Source organism: Drosophila novamexicana, unplaced genomic scaffold (genome assembly GCF_003285875.2).
Source record: "Drosophila novamexicana strain 15010-1031.04,08,12 unplaced genomic scaffold, DnovRS2.1 tig00000770-arrow-pilon, whole genome shotgun sequence".
Lineage (NCBI taxonomy): Eukaryota > Metazoa > Arthropoda > Insecta > Diptera > Drosophilidae > Drosophila > Drosophila novamexicana.
The window spans coordinates 2,475,656-2,494,299 of record NW_020824821.1 but is presented as its reverse complement, the minus strand read 5'-3'; the positions used below and the strand labels follow the sequence as shown (position 1 = coordinate 2,494,299).

The 18,644-nt window shown below is 38.3% G+C and overlaps 2 protein-coding genes and 1 long non-coding RNA gene across 3 annotated transcripts in view; 2 read left to right on the top strand and 1 right to left on the bottom strand.

The window, feature by feature from the left end:
- LOC115763723 (myb-like protein A) overlaps positions 1-13,063 on the bottom strand; it is a 47,984-nt gene extending 34,921 nt beyond the window's left edge. The window contains exon 1 of the mRNA XM_030706417.1: positions 11,937-13,063. Within this exon, the coding sequence (XP_030562277.1) occupies positions 11,937-12,831 (895 nt within the window). The 5' untranslated portion in view covers positions 12,832-13,063. The remainder of the gene's footprint in view (positions 1-11,936) is intronic.
- LOC115763724 lies at positions 1,587-2,518 on the top strand. Its single transcript, XM_030706418.1, has 2 exons — positions 1,587-1,807; positions 1,870-2,518. The coding sequence occupies exons 1-2, from the start codon at positions 1,651-1,653 to the stop codon at positions 2,490-2,492; spliced, it is 780 nt and encodes a 259-aa protein (XP_030562278.1). The 5' UTR covers positions 1,587-1,650; the 3' UTR covers positions 2,493-2,518.
- A 4,626-nt stretch (positions 13,064-17,689) lies between the features above and the next one.
- LOC115763726 lies at positions 17,690-18,355 on the top strand. The gene is made up of 3 exons (XR_004017936.1): positions 17,690-17,789; positions 17,844-18,002; positions 18,069-18,355. It is a non-coding gene; the product is annotated as an uncharacterized LOC115763726 (long non-coding RNA).
- The last annotated feature ends 289 nt before the right edge of the window (positions 18,356-18,644 follow it).

Sequence of the window (18,644 nt, the reverse complement as noted above, 5' to 3'; positions counted from 1 at the left end):
GAGTTTATACATGTTATCAACGCTTTGAAAGTCGTTATTGTGTTATATATCATTAGCTGGGGCAAGTCCCTAAATCATTTAATTCTATGCAATCTCGACTCTCAGTGCAGAGACTGATTTGACTAAAGACAATGCATGCTCTGTGTTTAGTCCCATCACTTGAATATATTATAAAGCTTTTATATTTAGAAAATTGTTACATAAAAAACATTTTATTTGCAAATATATAGCTTTGATTAGTAGAGTCAAGAAGCCAGAGATTTTTCCTGGAATTTTGATATATTGCCTGAGCTCTTATTACATATGCATACTCCTAACTTAATTTAATAGTTTTATAATCAAATATACATATAATACTATATAATTTAACGTTCATATGTGACTTCACGATCAAATATCAATTAATAAATTTACAAGACTATGGCAAAGTCTTTGGTTTCTTTGGCCGCGGAGCTTTGCAAGAGCATTTGAAGTTCGCCGATTTTCCATGACTTTTTCTTTATTCTTTCTTAGTGGGTCAGTGGTTTTGCCCGGTTTCATCAACAGATCATTATGCAATTGCCTGCACTCGCATAAAAAGCCGGCCATAAGAAAATCGAATTGTGGCGCGGTTCAAGCAGTTTATCTTCTCTTCAATTAAACGATATTTGAACTGGCAATTGGCTGGCTAGACAACCTTTCTCTCTCTCTCTCTCTCTGTGTGTGTGCTTGGGCCGTGCAAATAATGAAAAGGCGCATTTGGTGTTTGGCAAATTAGCGAGCTCGTTAAAAACCATAGCATGGCCATAGGCATTGGGCGGGTCTGTCAGTCTATTAGCCCCGCGGTTAGCCCAACGACCACCGCACAAAAAAGATGCCATTGAAAACAAACAAGTTGAGCTCGTTGTACGTAGCACGTTGCACGTTGCAGTAGTCAATTTGCCTCCTCATTCTGGTGCAAGGCGTCTTCTTAGCTCATAAAATGCCTTTGCTGCCACGGAAGCATTTGCCGTTGTCTGGCGAAAGTGTTTGATCTTAATGAACGGGTTCATATGGGGTATAGACTGCCTTCGGCTCATTAAGACTTTGAGTTAGAATTGTGCTGAAATTAGTCGGCAGGCATTTAAAAAGGTCTCACTTTTAGCCAGCTAATAAAATGTGTTAATTAATGTGCGATTTATTAATGGAATGGAATCAGCGTTAATTAAATGCGGCATTTTGGCAATGCGGAAATTTTCCATATGGAAAGGTCAAGAATTTCTGAAGGTATTGTTTCGCGAAAGACTCGAATACTTTGTAGATACAAAGAATCCAAATGCAATTTTAATGCGAAAAGTTTTATTTTTTAATGGTCTTTCGTCAATTATTCACAATTGTGAGTGGAATTTTCACGACAGGACAAACAATTATATATTTCTACATATTAATTTATAAATACCAATTTAAGGCAGATACATATATGTTATTATTCGTTATTATCAAAGCTCAACAGCTGTTTTCCTACAGACCTGTGCACTTGTTTCTTCAAAAAACAAAAAAAAAACATCACAAAGATGGCGTTGTAAATATATTTGCCCTTCTTAGCACTCCAAAAATTTTACTTTACATTAGCTTTTGTAAGTGAAAAGAAGCTAGGACAAGTTTTCGTGATATTTATTCGAAAAAGCTGAAATGGATTGTAGCTTTTTCAACAAATCGGAGCCAGGGTCCTGGCAGTCCGAGAGAGCTGCAGAGGCCAAGTTAGGCAAGCTAAAGCACAATCGTAGTGCTGCCAAGGAACCTAAATTATCACTAATGAATACGGGCATAAAGCGCAGAAAGTCGTTGGGCAAGTAGCTAAAAGCCGTAGATTCATTTAAATCAATATAAGGTCTAACATCGCCTACGCAGGAATACACCAGTTGTCCAGATTGATGGTGCCTAAGAGCGCTGTGAAGGTGCTCAAGGAATTCAAGGGCATTTCGCTCGGTGACTTTGAAATAACCAGCGGAGGCGAGGGTGGATTTAAGGCCAGCATCAACTTCAACTCTAAGATATACGTGGCCAATGGCCGTTCTAAGAAGTTGGCCAAGGAACGGGTTTGCGAGTTAGCGCTACGCGATTATTTCAAGTCTAAAATGGCTCAATCCAATGAGAATGGCTCCGATGAGGAAGAAAACGACAAAGATTTGGCCATGCTCAAGTTGGCCTCATTTGCCATACACAAGCTGTACGCCGACTGGGAGTGTCAGGATAAACCGGAGACCAAAAAGGATACGTCGAACGCCTTGCGAAAGGAACTGCCAGCCAATTGGGATAATATGCATCCAGCCAGCGTGCTGGACCTTATGCGACCGGGACTCAAGTATGAGTGCCTCGTGGTGAACAATGGACAAAACGGAATCGTGCATCGCATGATCATCACCGTCGACGATCAACAGTTTACCGCCGTCGGACGTTCCAAGAAGCTGGCACGTCGCATGGTGGCCACCAGAGTGTGCAACACTTTATTCAACACCAATTTCAAGTACTAAAATATCCCATATATCAATATAAATGATATACATATATGGAGCTCACATGCTCATGACTGATTGGTATGAATATGGGGGAACTTGCGCAAGGTTGGGAATGTTGATGAAAACGCAAATTGCGCAATGCGCTAAGCACGTGTTGCTAGTGACTAAAATTAGCACAGTTTTCGATTTAAATAGTTGTATATGCACATGTGCATTATCACTAATGTCATTATACAATTACGTAATGCAACACTGATATCGATGACTTATCGATATGCAGCCGTTAACGGTCTAACGATACAGTTAATCGTCAACTGTGCGTAGAAAAAGAATACAACTTTAATTTGTCTTCCAAGCAACTTTGTGAAAATTAATTTAAGGTGAGCTTTCAACTTTATAAGAAAATCCATCGATTTGATGTGCAAGCATTTACGCAAACATTTGTACAAATTAATAACTCAAGTTCAGGCCGTATTTAGCTTAAAGCAAATACAGACACACAAATACACACACAGAGACACACACTTATCATGAAACTAAGCTGCTGCTAGTTCAAGCACCCACAACTGCAACAGCTCGCGCTGTCCGCTTGGCGTGCTGCGGGTAACCCGTTCAGCTCAATCAGCAAACCATTCAGACTTCCTCATTGCAAGGCATATCACAAATGGCCATTGCAGGAATTCAACGTGCCAACTAATTGAAACTCATTGTTCATTTTGACGCGCATCAATTGCCCGGTGTATGGCCCCGCACATCCCCCCTAGATCCAGTTGCAGTTCCTGGCAATTGACACTTTTCCAATTGCACCTCTGGAGAAGCAAACCCGCACACACACGCACACCTTTCATATGGCTTGCGTTATGCGGCGGGCGTCAATTAGTTTAAATAAAAGCGTCTGCTACTGAGAGAGTCAATGGCCCGGCCACATACAGATAGTATAGCATACTATATTACTATAGTGGATGACTCGATGCCCGAAGCCCGGTGCCGCTGACGGTGCCAGTGCCAGACCCGATACCAGACGCACGTCTCGCACGCATGCTATTAGAATTTTGTTGTTGTGTATATACACAACGCACAGACTGCAAGAGCAGCGGCACACGCACACACCAGCAGCGACAACATTGTGTGTGTCATCACCTCAATTGGGTACACTTCCTACTTGTAAGATACAAATGTATCTGCAAGATACAACATCGCCAAAGGCAAGCCATTAGGCAAACGCTTGAAACTTTTGTCGATTGCGCGACTTTTCACTTTTCCAACGGAAGTCATTTAGCCGCTTCAGTTAATTTTAAGCCCCCCTCCCCAGGATCTGTATACCCCTTGCCCGTTAACGACAACCCCCTCGCAATACCCGGCTCAGCACGTTGCTTTTTATCAGCGCAAATTGCACGCACTTAACCCGCTTCCAGTAGCGTATGTGGAGCGGGTTTTCCATCCTCAACCAAATGCCGCCTGCCTCGGGCCTCGAACGATGTTTATTGCCAGCGGCATGTGGTGCGACGCATATTAAGAGCCGCCCGTGTCCTACGCCTCATGCATGACAAATACGCAAACCTCAAACATCAGAAAACAACAAAAATAAACACACTAAAAAACAAAGGTGCTCTAATCGGGAGTGACCAACTAAAAGTATACCCTGAATTTTGTTTGTGCACCGCCGTCTTCGCGAAAAGACCTCACATAATGGGACTTCGGATTTTTTTGTCCGATCCTAATGATATTTTCAGATCATCTATATTCCACCCAAAAGTGTGAATACCCCAAAGCCCCGAATACTCCTTAAATGGGGTTTATCAACTCACATCGCCGATCTGAGAGCAAATGTATTAATATAAGTATATATAAAGCAGTCGGGATAGCCCCCCGCTGCCTGTTACATAAATTTGGCCAAAACCATTATACCTCTTCTATCAATTTTCAATGGGTTTAAGAGTTGTAGAGAGTGTATTTTTTCGCGCAGCAGAGATTAACGCGCCAATTTGTCGATTGCCGTAAACTTGAGCTATTAAGTGCGAACATATCTATGCCTAAGTTGCACTTGGCAAGAGGCGTTTTGGATGCCTAGATGGGTATACGAGAGAGCTGCTGCTGCTGCTCCCTCAGTGGTTGGCCACCACCCAGGCTCCGGCTTTCATTTTAAAACCGGATTCATAGTACGCGCTGTAATTGAAATTTGTTATTTTGTGCGCGTGAGCGGCTTGCAACTTGTGTTGTTGTTGTCGTAAAACGGTCATTAATACATCATTTACAAGCCGGCGAATTGTCGCTAATAAATTGTTTGGACTTGCTAGAAATACGAGAAATATGTATGCAACTATTTTCAATAGGCGGCCGCCACGCAGAAGCCCTCCCTGCCACTGCGTGTGGGTTACGCACTTGGGGAAATGTCTAGGAAAATGTCTAGACATTAGGCATTACAGAAGACAAGGATGAGATAAAAGATAAGTTAAAAACTACTTCAAGATATTTTAAATTTATATTTTTAGCTGCGATCCCAAAGCACCTGTTCTCATATCCGATAAGATTTGGCGGAAGAGAATTCACTTTATTTGAAGAGCCACAAAGAATGTGGAGACCTAAAAGATTTTGTAAGTTAAGTGAAAAAAATATTATAAATGAAGCGAAATGGAATCCAGAAAAGCAAGTGAAATTGTAAATATATACAAAACCTGAAGATTTTTTAAACTATTTGAGGAAATTCTGTTGATGAAAACATGCGATAATTAGTATTCAATTTAACTGAAATCCTCTTACCCAATAAGCTGCTGGAACGTAAAGCTTTACTTATTCCCGGAAGATCTGTGCAAGTTGAGTCTCACAATTGCTCACGACCCACCCAAACACAAACCACAGAGTCGTATATCACTGCTCCCTACACCTTTTTAACGTCTTTCCAAACAGTACACCGAAAGCAAACGCTTTCTATGCACACACACACATGCACACACAGCATTGAGATACTTACACACACCATTTACTTTATTTTTCTCTCAGTTTTCGTTTCGTTTCAATTTGGTTCGCATACCAACGCGATAATTTTTTTTACCATACGATTGAGTTTAGTACCCACATACGTACACCCCATACCAGCACGTTCATGGTCATACGAGTCGTAAATCTTCAGTGTCCGAGACACGCGTTCCAAAAAAAAGAAATGAAAAAAGAAAACCCGGGACTCGGAAAAAAATTTGGGTTAGCCAGAGCAAGTTGGGGGCTGAAATTCGAGCATGAAATCGGCCAACATCAGAGAGCAACAAGTAGTTAAACAGCCAAAACATGACCACCTACAAGTCTGTAATGCATTACACCGAACTGGATCTATTTATTAAGCCAATTTGCAATTGAGCCAGCTAAAAATTGAACACGTTTTATTTCGTTTTTCTTTTTCGTCAATAATCGATAGTCCGACTGCAACGTGTTTTGAAACTCGTGCAAATTATGTGATTAATTTGCATTTCGATTGGTTCGGAGAGGCCGTCACTAAAATGCCAAAATGAATTACAAAATGCAAATGTTTCCACTAATGCGCTCTATCGATAAGAAATCGAAAAAATCTACACGGCTTTTTAGCATGCGACTAATTTATGACTCATTGCCCAATACCTTAAGCTGAAGCTAGAAATTTCATTTCATGCACTGGCGCCTGGTATTTCCCCATATATATATTCATATATATGTATGCCTACGTACCTGCCCTATCATAAATATCATATCAGGGGGCTGAGCAGTGCAATCACATTATCGTTCATGTTGCCACACATACACTACATTGTATACCGAAACTGTGTCAGCCGATCGTATGTGGGTCTATCAAGTAGTGCGCGGGATTATAAATTAATTGCACTCTAATTGGCAATCGCGTGCGTTATCATAAAACGAAAAAGCAAAAACAAAAGTAAAGACGAGCTCTTGATACTCTCTCTGCTCTGTACAACGAACTTTGTATGCCATTTAGATAAGGTTTGGCCGTTGGTTATAAGATCACATTGGTATTTTCCATGAGCAATATCAAAAATTCACGATTTTGAGAATTTGGTAAGCAATGATTTGAAAACAAAGTCAGCTGTTTTCAATTTAAGAGTGTGACCACATTTTGCAAATCAAAATGCCAAAAATAGTTACCTATCGACTTATCGATAACATAGCATTTGTTTAAGGCTTGACGGAAGTTTATTTCTCAAAAATTGAGCTGAATAAATTTAATTAATTTAATTTGCCATTTATTATTAAATTAAATTGGACAAATATTATTTATTATTTTTATTATTACTTATTATATATTATTGTGTCAGGCTTAAAAGAGTACTTTGGGTATAGAAATAACTCCGGGCATGCTCCTAGATTAACTCTTATTTAAGACAGTTGATCAATGGTTTAAGTAGTCTGTGTAGGATTAAAATATATTTATGGATGCGTATGGCCATATCATTGATAGGAATATCACCTGCTCCAGAAATTCTAGCTATCGTATATGCCCTAGAAATTCGTTCTAATTAAATAATATTTTCTTTTGCTTTATGAAAGTCTCGGAAAGAACAGCTGTGCTCATTCAGCTTATAAACATCTTTAAAAATAATCTTCAACAATATAATACAGGCTCGTTTTGCTATCTAGATCTCTTGAGACGGTAGCAAAGTGCACTCTGATTACAAATTACGCATACGTCGCATGAGGCAATCAGCCTTCATTTCAACTTACAGTCAACAATTTTTATTTAGCGTGTTGTTAAACACTTTTTATGTTTAAACAATAAATTTTCGATATCTGCGGCTGTGACTTGTTGTTGTTGCTGTTCGGTTTTCTTGTAGTTTTTGGTTTCTGTGTCAATGTTTTTGCCACTGGTCAGCGGTCAATATGTGAGTGGCTGCTGCGGGCTTTTTGGGACTGGGGTGAAAATGAATTGCTCGTAAAAAGCTTGTAAAACAACGGCAACAACAACAACGACAACAACAAGAGCAAAGGCAGCAGCCAGCAGCCAGCTGCTTGGCAACAAACTGCGTGCAAAATATCATTAATCATGATAATTTATATAGGCTGGCCAGCTTCATAAATATTACGAACCAACCTGGTAGGCTTACAAATTTTTAACGAACTTTACGCATAATTTAACATTCTTGTCAATGTCTCTTCGAAGTTTTGGCGTTTTTAAGGCAACCCCTTGACGATAAAATCAAGCCAAGCAGCCACCAAATTGTGGGTGATTGAATAAGTTGGCTTTTAGCAATTGCTTTAATGGCCTAGACCTTTTACATAATCGAATTGCCGAGCACTTGAATAATTTTCAACCAGTACAGTTCATTGCCATCTGTACTAAAAATAGCAGCCGGAAAACTTTTGCAGGCAAAACAGAAGAGCGCCAACGCCAACGCCAACTATAAATCCATGTGACATATTGCGTTGCCCGCTTCAGTTTCAGCCATATACCCTATATATATATATATATATGTATGTACATAATCTTATCTAAAACAAAACACTTTCATGCTGCTCGTACGCCGCATAAATCACGCAAAAGATACACACACCGTGCGTTCTGATGAGCCGACTCGCTGACAATAGCACATCAAGTGGTGCAGCATCAGCACCTCCCACCCACACGCGTAAACTGACTGTGGCAGCCGGCTCGTGAGACTATCCGAAAATGTTCTAATGTTAACATTTTTTTCGGTTTCGAGCATATTTCTTTAGAGATTTTTCACAATGTGTCTGGATACATAAATATATCTGTGTATCTTGTGACGTAGCTACCTCAAGTTAATTGTAAAAATGTAATTTATTATTTTATGTGCTGAAAGTGATATAATAGCTGACTAAACTGTCTATCAAAAGTTTTGACTTAAGCACTCTTTTAATTTATGTATTTATTTAATTAAAATTCTGTGTCGTTTTTGATATGAAAGATATCTATTGGCATTTGTAGGGCAATTTAACGGCTGTATATACAAGTGTATAAAGATACACACATATCTATCTTATGACGTAGCAGCACGTAAAGCTTATTAGAGTATAATTCACAATGAACATGCTATAACAAAGCTACCAGATTTCATGTTAACCCATTTCTAAAGAAATTTAGGCTGCAGACCAAGTGTTTCTATGCAACTAGTAAATATTCTGATGATGTAGCTGATCAAAAAAAGAGAAGTTGTAAATATTTGTTGATTGCTTACTGAGTGGAAAATTATGTAAAAGCTAGCTAAATTACCTCCAAAGCTTTTCATTTTGAACAGTTTGAATATTTTCATAACACATGTAGGCCCTGGATACACATGTATCTAGATATATATAGTTGGTGACGTAAGAGCTCATATAATTAAATAATTTGTTTATGTGCTGAACTATCTACAAGGAAAAGGTATTTTGAGCAGTTGTCTAGATACATCTAGATATGTATCTTTTGATTCTCTTGAGCTCTGGCCCATTGTAAAAATTAATTTATTGTATTATGTGCTGAAAATTATATAATAGCTGGCCCTTGGACATGCTACGTTCCGCTCTTCTGAATCTGATTGTGTTGTGTGTTGAAATTCGCTCTGAATAGGCTCTTAACCAAATGATTACAATATTAATCATGATAATGCTACCGGGCGGGGGATTTACACAATTTGTGCAATTTGTCTGCGCCGGAATGTGTAGCTGGTTGAAGTCCAGCTGGCTTGGAAAGGTCTTAAATAGCTATAACTTATATGCTTTATGTGAACATTCCATTGATGAGTTTAAAAAAAAAAAAAGAACAAATAAAATAGAAGAAAATAAATTAAATCATAATCGAATGGGAACAAAGCAAACTGTTGTTGCTCACACTTTTGGACATTTATGTAGCTGAAAGCACAGTCTTTGATGTGCCTAAAATGCAACAAAATCTGGTGAATAAAGCGGCATATAGTATTTACGAAAAGCAATTAACACGCGGGCCACAAGTCGAGTGACAGTGAAAGTAACGCAAGCTACGCAGCTCAAAAATCGATGCAACAACTTCATCAACTCGCTGAAGACGTGCCGTAAATTAAGTTATCAAAAAAATCTGTCGGAAGCTTTTAGCATCTACCCAAATGAAAACAAGCGAGACTCGAGACCCGAGACACGGCGTCAGCTTTTAGCCAGAGCCACATCAGTTAACTTCACACCTTGCACCATGCACCACGTACTAAATCAGTCGCATAATTGCCCACAGAGACTTGGTGGAAGAAAAATAAAAAACCGCCAGGTACTGGTACACTCATATTTCATTATGAAAATATGCACGCCCCATCAGCAGCAAAACCCAAAGGGTTTGAGGTCAGCTACGAGGATCCGGTCTGCGCATTCTGTGGCACTCACTCACCGTTAGCTGCTCGAGCAAATTGCAACTTGAGTTGGTGGTTTATTTTTTTTTATTTTTTTAAAGGTCAACTGCTTTGCTGAACTCTAGAGGAAAATGCGTGGAAATTATAAGCAATTTTCTTGAATTTAGACAGCTTCAATTTGCGCAAGACTTTCCAAAAATGTGTGTCCCTCTTTTTCCTCTTTGTGACAGTCAAGATTAATCAAGAGCGCGTCTTATCAACGAAAAACGATTATAATGGCTAATAAACTCGCTCGACAGAAATTGAGAGCACGTCAAGTGCGTGATTTTTGTTTGAAAGCTCATGAAAAACTCACCAACTCCATGCAATAAAGAAAACGCACACAAGCATAAAAACATTTTGGGAAAGTGGTTGAGTGTTAAATATTGAGCAATTGCTATAAAAATCTTTTCCCAAACACCTTATAAAAGCGCCTTTTAACCAAAAAGAAAAAGCATTGAATACACTTTTCGGGCTAAATCTTATCGCAGCCGGGAAACATTATCGGATGAGGCAGGCGCATGAAATCAAATTAATACCCGAGCTGCAGGCAGCAGCAACAACAACATAAATTTGGTATCACTACAACAACAAAAACAACAACAACAGCAATCATGTATCTGCACTATCTAAGCGGCATCGCGACGCTGATGTCTCAATAGCACGATGCCTGCGCGCGATTAAAAACGCGACTAAAACCGGCCGCTTGTACAACAAGTTTTGGCTGCCGCTTTTGTTATCAGCCTTGCAAATTGCCGCAGCTAAAAGCGAGAAAAAAATTAACAAACTGAATAAAAATGAAGCTGTAAATTAATTTGGCCAACAAGTTGCAATAGACTGCTTAAGATGGGCTGACTCATGAGCAGCGGCAGCTAATCAGGTCGCTCAGTACATTAAAGCAAGATTTATGCCAGCAATTCAGCCTTAACACACACACGCACACACACGTACAACATAAATTTATATGGCAAATAATACAATAGATGCCTCTCTCCTGGGCGCCCTAAACAGCAGCAGATTGCCAAATCAAGTGTCTGACTTAATGATGCTCAACATAAACAGCTACGCTACAAATATTTTTCTTATATTTTTTGTTGTACATTTTTCAACGCGCCTTTTCTTCATATGTATTTTCTTGGCCAACCAAACACGTCCCGACCCACAGGCAGCTTTTTTTGCGTTAAAACAAACACAAAACACAACATCATCATCGTTTTTTTATGAGAACTTTCAACTTGTGGGCGCTTCATGAGTGGGCGTGTGCCAAGTGATCTATATATACACAAGCACACACACACACACACAGATATATACTACATATTGCTCTGCTGATATTTCAATATTATGTATGTTGTATGGACATTAGTTTATTTGCTTGTTTATGTTGATGAAAATGATAGAAAAACTAAACATTTTTGCGGCAAGTTTGGTGGAAGGGAACTTAAACAATGGGGCGTCAACTTTGAAGTTCGGTTGGACAGCTTCTTACACATAAGGTCAAAGTTACAATCTTGAACATAAAAACCAAATTTAGCTCTGGGGACTTACCTAAATTTAAACAATTTTATATAGCTATTACTAATTTTTTGGAAATTTCAGAAATTAAAAAAAAAATTTAGGTTTAAAGTAGTTCAGTGGGAAATTTGAATAAAAAATTATTTAAAATTAATTTTTATAAATGAAATAAAAAACCTCATTAGCTTGTACGTTTCTGCAGATTGAAAGACTAATTTATCCATAATATAGAAGAATATAAGTAAAAGAATAAAGTAAGATGATTTATTTATAGAAGTTCTACACTAATTCTATAATTCTCTTATTATTTGTTTAAATAAAAGTAGAAGATATATTTTCGTTTAAATTGTCATTTTTCAGAGCCATTAATTTGAGATACTTATTTATTATATACTCGTATTATTTTAAGGTAATGTACAATTTTATTTTTAGAAAATGATACTTCAAGTACCTTCAATTAAAATATCTTTACGCCTTTCATGAAAACTTCAAAATTCTGCCCATTGTTAAGCTTTTGCCACCTTTCCAATCGCAGTTCAGCAAGGGAGAGCTCTATCTTAGAAATACCCGATATAATAATTCGGATATTAGTGGTAAGAAAATGGATACTCACTGTATTCACTCTGCTCGTTCTGTGTTCCATTTACAGTACCATCTGGCAGCAGCTGTAGTATACGATTCTTGATATATAACTGGATTTTGCGAGATACACCCGCCATATGGGAGATGGTGGAGCGTTCGTTGCGATCCAAATTGCTGGGATTATTGTTGTTGATGTTGCTGTTGGGATTGTTGTTACTGCTACTATTTATGTGTAGATTATTTCTAGAGTTATTCAGTCTTTTCGATTTCGAACCAATGAAATTGCTGTTGCCGGCAACAGCAGCATCAGCAGCCGAAGCAGCAGCAACAGGCGATTGTTGCTGCTGTCTGTTATGCGGTTGCTGATGATGCATATGCAGATGCTGATGTCGTATGCTGCGCTCTGTGCGTGAGAGTATTGCCAAATGTGCACGTGGCGCCGATGAAAATACAAAACCCAAAGGATCCACATCAGCAACTGTTGCTGCTGTTGTGCTGCTGCTGCTGGGTGTTGCTGCTGTGCTGCTGCTGCTGGGTGCTGCGGTAATTGAGTTTATGGCAGTTGATGGATTTGTAATGTTTAACGTTCGCATATTAAATTCAGCACTAATACTTTGATTTTGATCTAAACTATATTCACTCTTCAGCACTACGAGACGACTATTACGACTATGATCACTTTGTATAGAACTATTACTACTATATTTATTACGGCTATTGCTGTTGCTGTTGCTGTTGCTGTTAGTGTTGTTGTTGCTAATGATATTATTTACGTTTTCTTGCGTATTGTTTGTGGCTTGTTGTTGGTTCGATATCGCCGTTTGCGCTGGCAATGCATACACTAGACCCGACCAGGCTATGATAAACGAAAGGAGGGCGCCCAGCATCGCCAGGGCCCTCCAATCCAAACGCAGGTTTCTTCGCATGAAAGATTACAACTGCAGTTTCACAAGAGTTTTTAGTTGTTGTTGCTGATGATTTTTTTTCAGTTTTTCAAGTACTTGTTGTTGTTTTGAAAATTGTTGCGACTGTTGCTGTTGGGCACTGCCCCCTCAGTTTGTCAGTTGTTGCTGGGCGTGCGGCACGCCCTTAAATATCGTTGAAACATATGAACGCCCCGTTTCAATAACATAAAAAAAATATATATGTATATGTATATATATATCCCTTTACTTTCGTTTCGTTGTGTGTTTTTGTTTTGATTTTCTTGGTTTTATTTGTATTCGTTTTCTTTTAGAGTTCTCTGTTCCAGTTAAAATAAATTCGCCGCTTGCTGGCAGGAAATTTAGGTTATCATATCGTAGACTTGTTTAACACTTTTCAATTTCATGGCTTGCCCTTCCTGCTGTTGCTGTTGATGTTGATGTTGCGGATCTTCATCTTCGTCTTCCCCGCTGATAATGCATTTTATCAACTCCACTGACTTCCTAGTCATGTCAGAGCAGTCAACAGTGGGGTCTTTCAAGTCTGAAACTCGAACAACTCAACGAATTTCTTGTTGTTGTACGTAACGAAGTTGCTGTGTGCTTAGGTTTGTGGTTGCAACGCCAACATATTGCAGTTTTCAAACTGTAACGAGAGAAGAGCAGAGCAAAGGTTATTGAAAGCAAAAGTGTTTAAATAAGTTGTGAATTATAAACGAATTGCAGCTCTGAAGAAATGTATTGCGTGAAGTTTATTGATGGATGTTTAATAATGCATGAATGTTTTTCATTGATTTCTGTAACTTTTTTCTATTCTCTTACCTTTATCTTCCTTTTCTCATTTATTTATCTTCCATCTATCTGCCTTCTTTATTTTTGGACTCTTCATTTTATCTCCATTCCACCTGTCTTGCAGCTATCTATCTTCGATTATCTGCCTAATATATACTTTCTTTTAAATTCTATCTTTCTTCCTTATATCTTTCATCTGCCGCTTTTATCTTTCGTCTGTCTTATATCTATCTTTGACCTGTTCTCCATATATCTTCCTTTTAACTTCAAGTTTTAAACTACCTATTATTTATATTCAAAGTATCCTCAATTTTTCTGCTATCTAACGCCCTTATCGACATCTATATTTCATATTTCTCACACATCTATATTCTATATTTCACCTGTGTCTACACTATCTTCTATCCATATTTTATCTTTATATTATGTCTTTCTATATATGTATTTTCTTTTATCTCTTTCTCAGTCGTTTTCTTGTAGTATCGACTAGAATCTCCAATTATATTTAACATCTATATTACAAGGTTGACTATCAAAAGATATTATCATCAGTTAGAGCACCTGCTACTGCAATTTGTAGCCCCAACCGTCATGTGACATTTTTAAAGTATTTCGAAGAGCGCTTAACATATAAAAGTTATTGCATATTTGAATTGGCTTTGAAAATTCCAACGCCAACATTTAAGATTAGCCGAATTGTATATAAATTCTTGAATCTAAGCGCTTTTATGCGTAATTTTGACATTTAATTAGTGATGTGGCTATATTAAGCAGACGCCTGACGATGGCACCGCAAAGTGGCACAGTTTATTTTTAGGCAGCGACTATCAGTGCGTGCTCGACGAGCAGACGTAGCCGGCGATACACCACAAAAAGATACAATTGTATCTATGGGCGCGTCAAGTGGTCAGCGGGTTACATAAATACCGCCCCAAAAGGGAGACGCTGCTCGCTCGGGCAGTTATGCAAAAAACTCGGTGAAAACACATCGAAACATCGAAAATGACTTTCCCCCACCGAACGCACAAATTGGCCAACTAAGCGAAAGAAAAAGTAAAAAAAAAAAAAACAGATTGGAAAACAACTCGCAAAATGAAGCCAAGCAAGGGAAAAACTCAAGAGTCGCAGCGCGACTGGCAAATTGCTTAAAAATAAATGTGGCAACAAAAACAATTCGCGTATAAAACTGTGTCGAATTTGAAAATAATCACACACTAACTGCAGCAGCGACAAGTGTATCTATGTGATACACGTTAAGGAAGTGCCGCAGGGCATGCAACGGGGCAGCTGAGTGACGTTGTCGTTGCACTTAGACGTTGCTGCCGACTTTTTGGCACGTGTTCAGATGCCTACGCAGCAGCAGCAGCAGCGCCAGCAGCAGCGGCAACAGTTGCTGCTGCAAACAGTAGCAGGATTTTTTATGCAACATTTAAGTGCACCCCGTTTTAATTACTATAAACAACAACAATTCAATTGCCGCCAACTCGACTAAACGAATATAAATAACAGACAACTCATAATGTTGCACGTTGAACGCTCGTCCGTCTGCCACGTCTGTCTGTGGGCCAAATTTCAGGCATCAAAATGTTAATTGCTTTCTGCTGCGTCAACGTCGCAGCACTGCAGATAATCAGCACACACATACGCACACACACTTATGCAATTTCCAAAGGCATCGCAATTCAAATTTGTCGTCGTTGCCACGCGCCCGCGTTTTAAAACGCACATAAAACGCCAACAGTTATGACCGCTCCAAAGTCGTCCCAAAAACAAAACGGCATTCGCATGCCAAAGACGTTACACACACACACGCACACTCAGACACGCACACGCATGTTAAATCCAGGGCCAGCAAGCGAGTTCTGATGCCAACCAGTTGGGTCATAAAATGCGGCTACAATTTATAGCCAATATATTCTTATGTGTTTCTATAAGAACTGAATCGAATATTCTATAAGCCGATCCTTGGTGCGCACTTTCACTAACATTTGTATATTATGTTAAGCAGCTGTAAGTAACTGGCACGCTGTTAGCAGTCTGGGTGAACTCTGTTAACAGGCGTGAAATTGATTAGGGCTCACATATGAAAATTTCTGTATGTTCGCAGCCAGTTTATTGACAACAAACAAAACAAGAAGAAATTTGTGAACTATTTTAGTTTCTTAAAATTTGTATGTTATGTTAAGCAGATGCTGTTTTAACATAAATATCACTTTTCTTTAACAGAACAGCCTAAAAATTTAAAAACCGTGAAAACAAAATAATAAGAAAATAAGTTTAAGATGTAGATAATTGAAAAAAAATAACTGGACACCTTTCACTCAACAATCTAGAATTTTTTGTGTAAATTTAACAACTGAGTATCACACCAAGCCAAAAATGCGGAGTGCTGTCTTTGCTGATTTTATTGGCATGCTCGAGCTTCGAGCTTGTTAATAAAAATAACCTTATGAGCATTTAAAATATGCATAACCCTTTGGCAGCTCGGCTTGACTTTTTTGTTAATGCCTTTCACCCAAAACAGCTTCCAAATTGAATGCCCAGTCGACCCAGCAGGCCCAATATGTGTTCCAAGCGACGCCGCAAGTTTCGTTCTTGTTGTTTTTATTGTTATTGTTGTAGTTGTTGTTGTTGTTGTTGTTGTGCCGCTAGTTGGTAGAATTTATGTTAAATATTCTGTAAGGGCATCAAAAGGCCGCAAGCCGCACAGCGAACCACAGGAACTGCAACAACAATAAAGGTACAGCATAAAAATAATAAATACAAAAAAGCCTCAGGAAAACTATTTAGGGACAAGCGACACATGTGCCAAGTTATAAAAAAAATAACAAGAAAATACTATAACCAAAAATAGCCAAAAAAAAAAAAGGAAAAACAAAATGTGGATTGTGTATAAAATAACACCTAGGTGTCGGCTACAACAGACAAATGAAATGTATCTTTTAATGATCCGTGCTATGTTTCAGGCACAACGTCTGTCATTCATAAGATCATAAGCCCGGGGGCGCATAATCAACAAATTATAAAGAGCATAAAAAATAATGTGCCATATAAGCATATTATACGATGGCCGGACCATATCATCTGATATCGCTGCCAAGGAGCTGCCAACTTGTGTGGCAATTTAATAACAGTTATTGTTGGCCCAGCAAATTGCCGTCTTTTCTTGGAGTGGTCAGTCCGCCCCGTTGCCCAACTGAGAAAGCGAAAGTTTTTATTTATTATTTTAGTTTTGAGTTTTGATAAGCAAGAAAACAAATCTTATCGTATTTATTGTGAACCTCGCTTCCAGCCCCCATAGTTAATGGTATCCAGAAAAAGACTGACACACCCCATTGGCAGGAAATTCTGAGCGCAACTTTTGCGACAGCTTTAATTAAATTAATGTTCATATAAAGCTAATTTAAGGTAGAGGCGGCAAAAAATAAAAAAACAATAATAATTTGAATAACAAAAAAATGAGTTGCCAGTTCAAAAGACGGACAAACAAAATTTTGTAAAGAGAGAAAATTGTGGCGGCACCTTTTTTAATTTTACGAGTCACCAAAAAAAAACGCCTATTCAAATAGTTTGTAGGCATTCAGGCAATTACAATAAGCTTAACTTTTCAATTGTGTGAGAAATACAAATGTATATCAGATATCCCTAGAATTATTCAATCGACTTTTATCAGAATTTGGCTTGATTTTTAGCTAGACTTCGCTCACTGTGCGGCACATCGTTTAATAAATTAGGCAAATTCATCTTGTCGCTTGCTTGACGACAAGTCGCAGCAGTCGAAAATACAGAAAAAAACATATGCGCACACCCATAACAGGTTGAAAGTATACCCTGGAGATAATTTCAAATTAAAAAATGTAATCCATTTTTATTCAATTATTTCCTCAGACCAGCATTTATAGATAATGCAATACAATTCTAAATAGGCAAAACCGAATACAAAATAAAATTTCCAACTCAAAAACAAATTTTAGAAATGGGCACATAAAATAACTTGCTGTTTTGGGAATTAAGTTGGCATTGGCTGACTTTTTTGTAAAACAAAAAAATACCCCAAACTACAATCAAAGTTCTGGTATGATTAAAGAGTCTAACTTCTGTTATAAAATACGCAAGCGAAAAAAAAACATGTAGAAACAAATTAAAAACCCATCTCTCTATATTACAGAGTAAGCTCTAAAGTTTTATATTTGCTTATTAAAGCTCTCCCACACACTGCCTAGACTGCTTTATATTACAGGGTATTTAGAGATCTTGAAGTTGCTTACTGAAACTCGGCCAGCTGACTTTCTGCCATACACTGCCTAGACCTAGTCATTGAACTGTGCGTCTGCGAGCGCCAAAAGCGATTATCAGCCGTTTTTTAGCAGCGCCAAAAAAATGTATGCGTCTCAAATGGATTTGACATTTGCTTTGTTTAGTTTCGCCGTTTTTTTTTTTCTTAATAGGGTTTTCGCTGACAGATGGCTCCCGAGGTTGGGAAAGTATCGCCACGGATCGCTGAGGCAAACTGGTCGCCAGTAAATCTGATCAAACTGCGCAACTTAATTAGTTCATGTCAGACGCATGGCTGCCCCTGCCCCTGCCAATGGCCCTGTCCACCCGATCCGCGACTCACGCTTGTGAGTTGAGCTTGGGCAACAACACTCGCCATAAGGCAGGGGGGCTCGGTCTTAAACATTTATCACCTAAGCAACATTTGAAATTTAAATGCGATTGTTTCTGTTTTCAATGTGTTTTTTGTGAATGCAAATTTTTACATGCTTATTTTTTTGTACTGCTAAGTCGGAAATTGTGATATTAATTTAATATAACGGCCTAGTATATATATATTGTAGTCTATTAATATAAATATGCATAGTTATTTGCATTAAATAAATACGTAAAGCCTGTTTGCTTTAAAATTTAAAAGCTGAGCTTTTGCTTTTGTTTTTATTATTATAATTATATTTGTTTGATTTGTTGTTCAAATGCGTTTTTGTTTTTTGTTTTTATCTTGTTTTCATGCCATTTGTTGTCTTCAA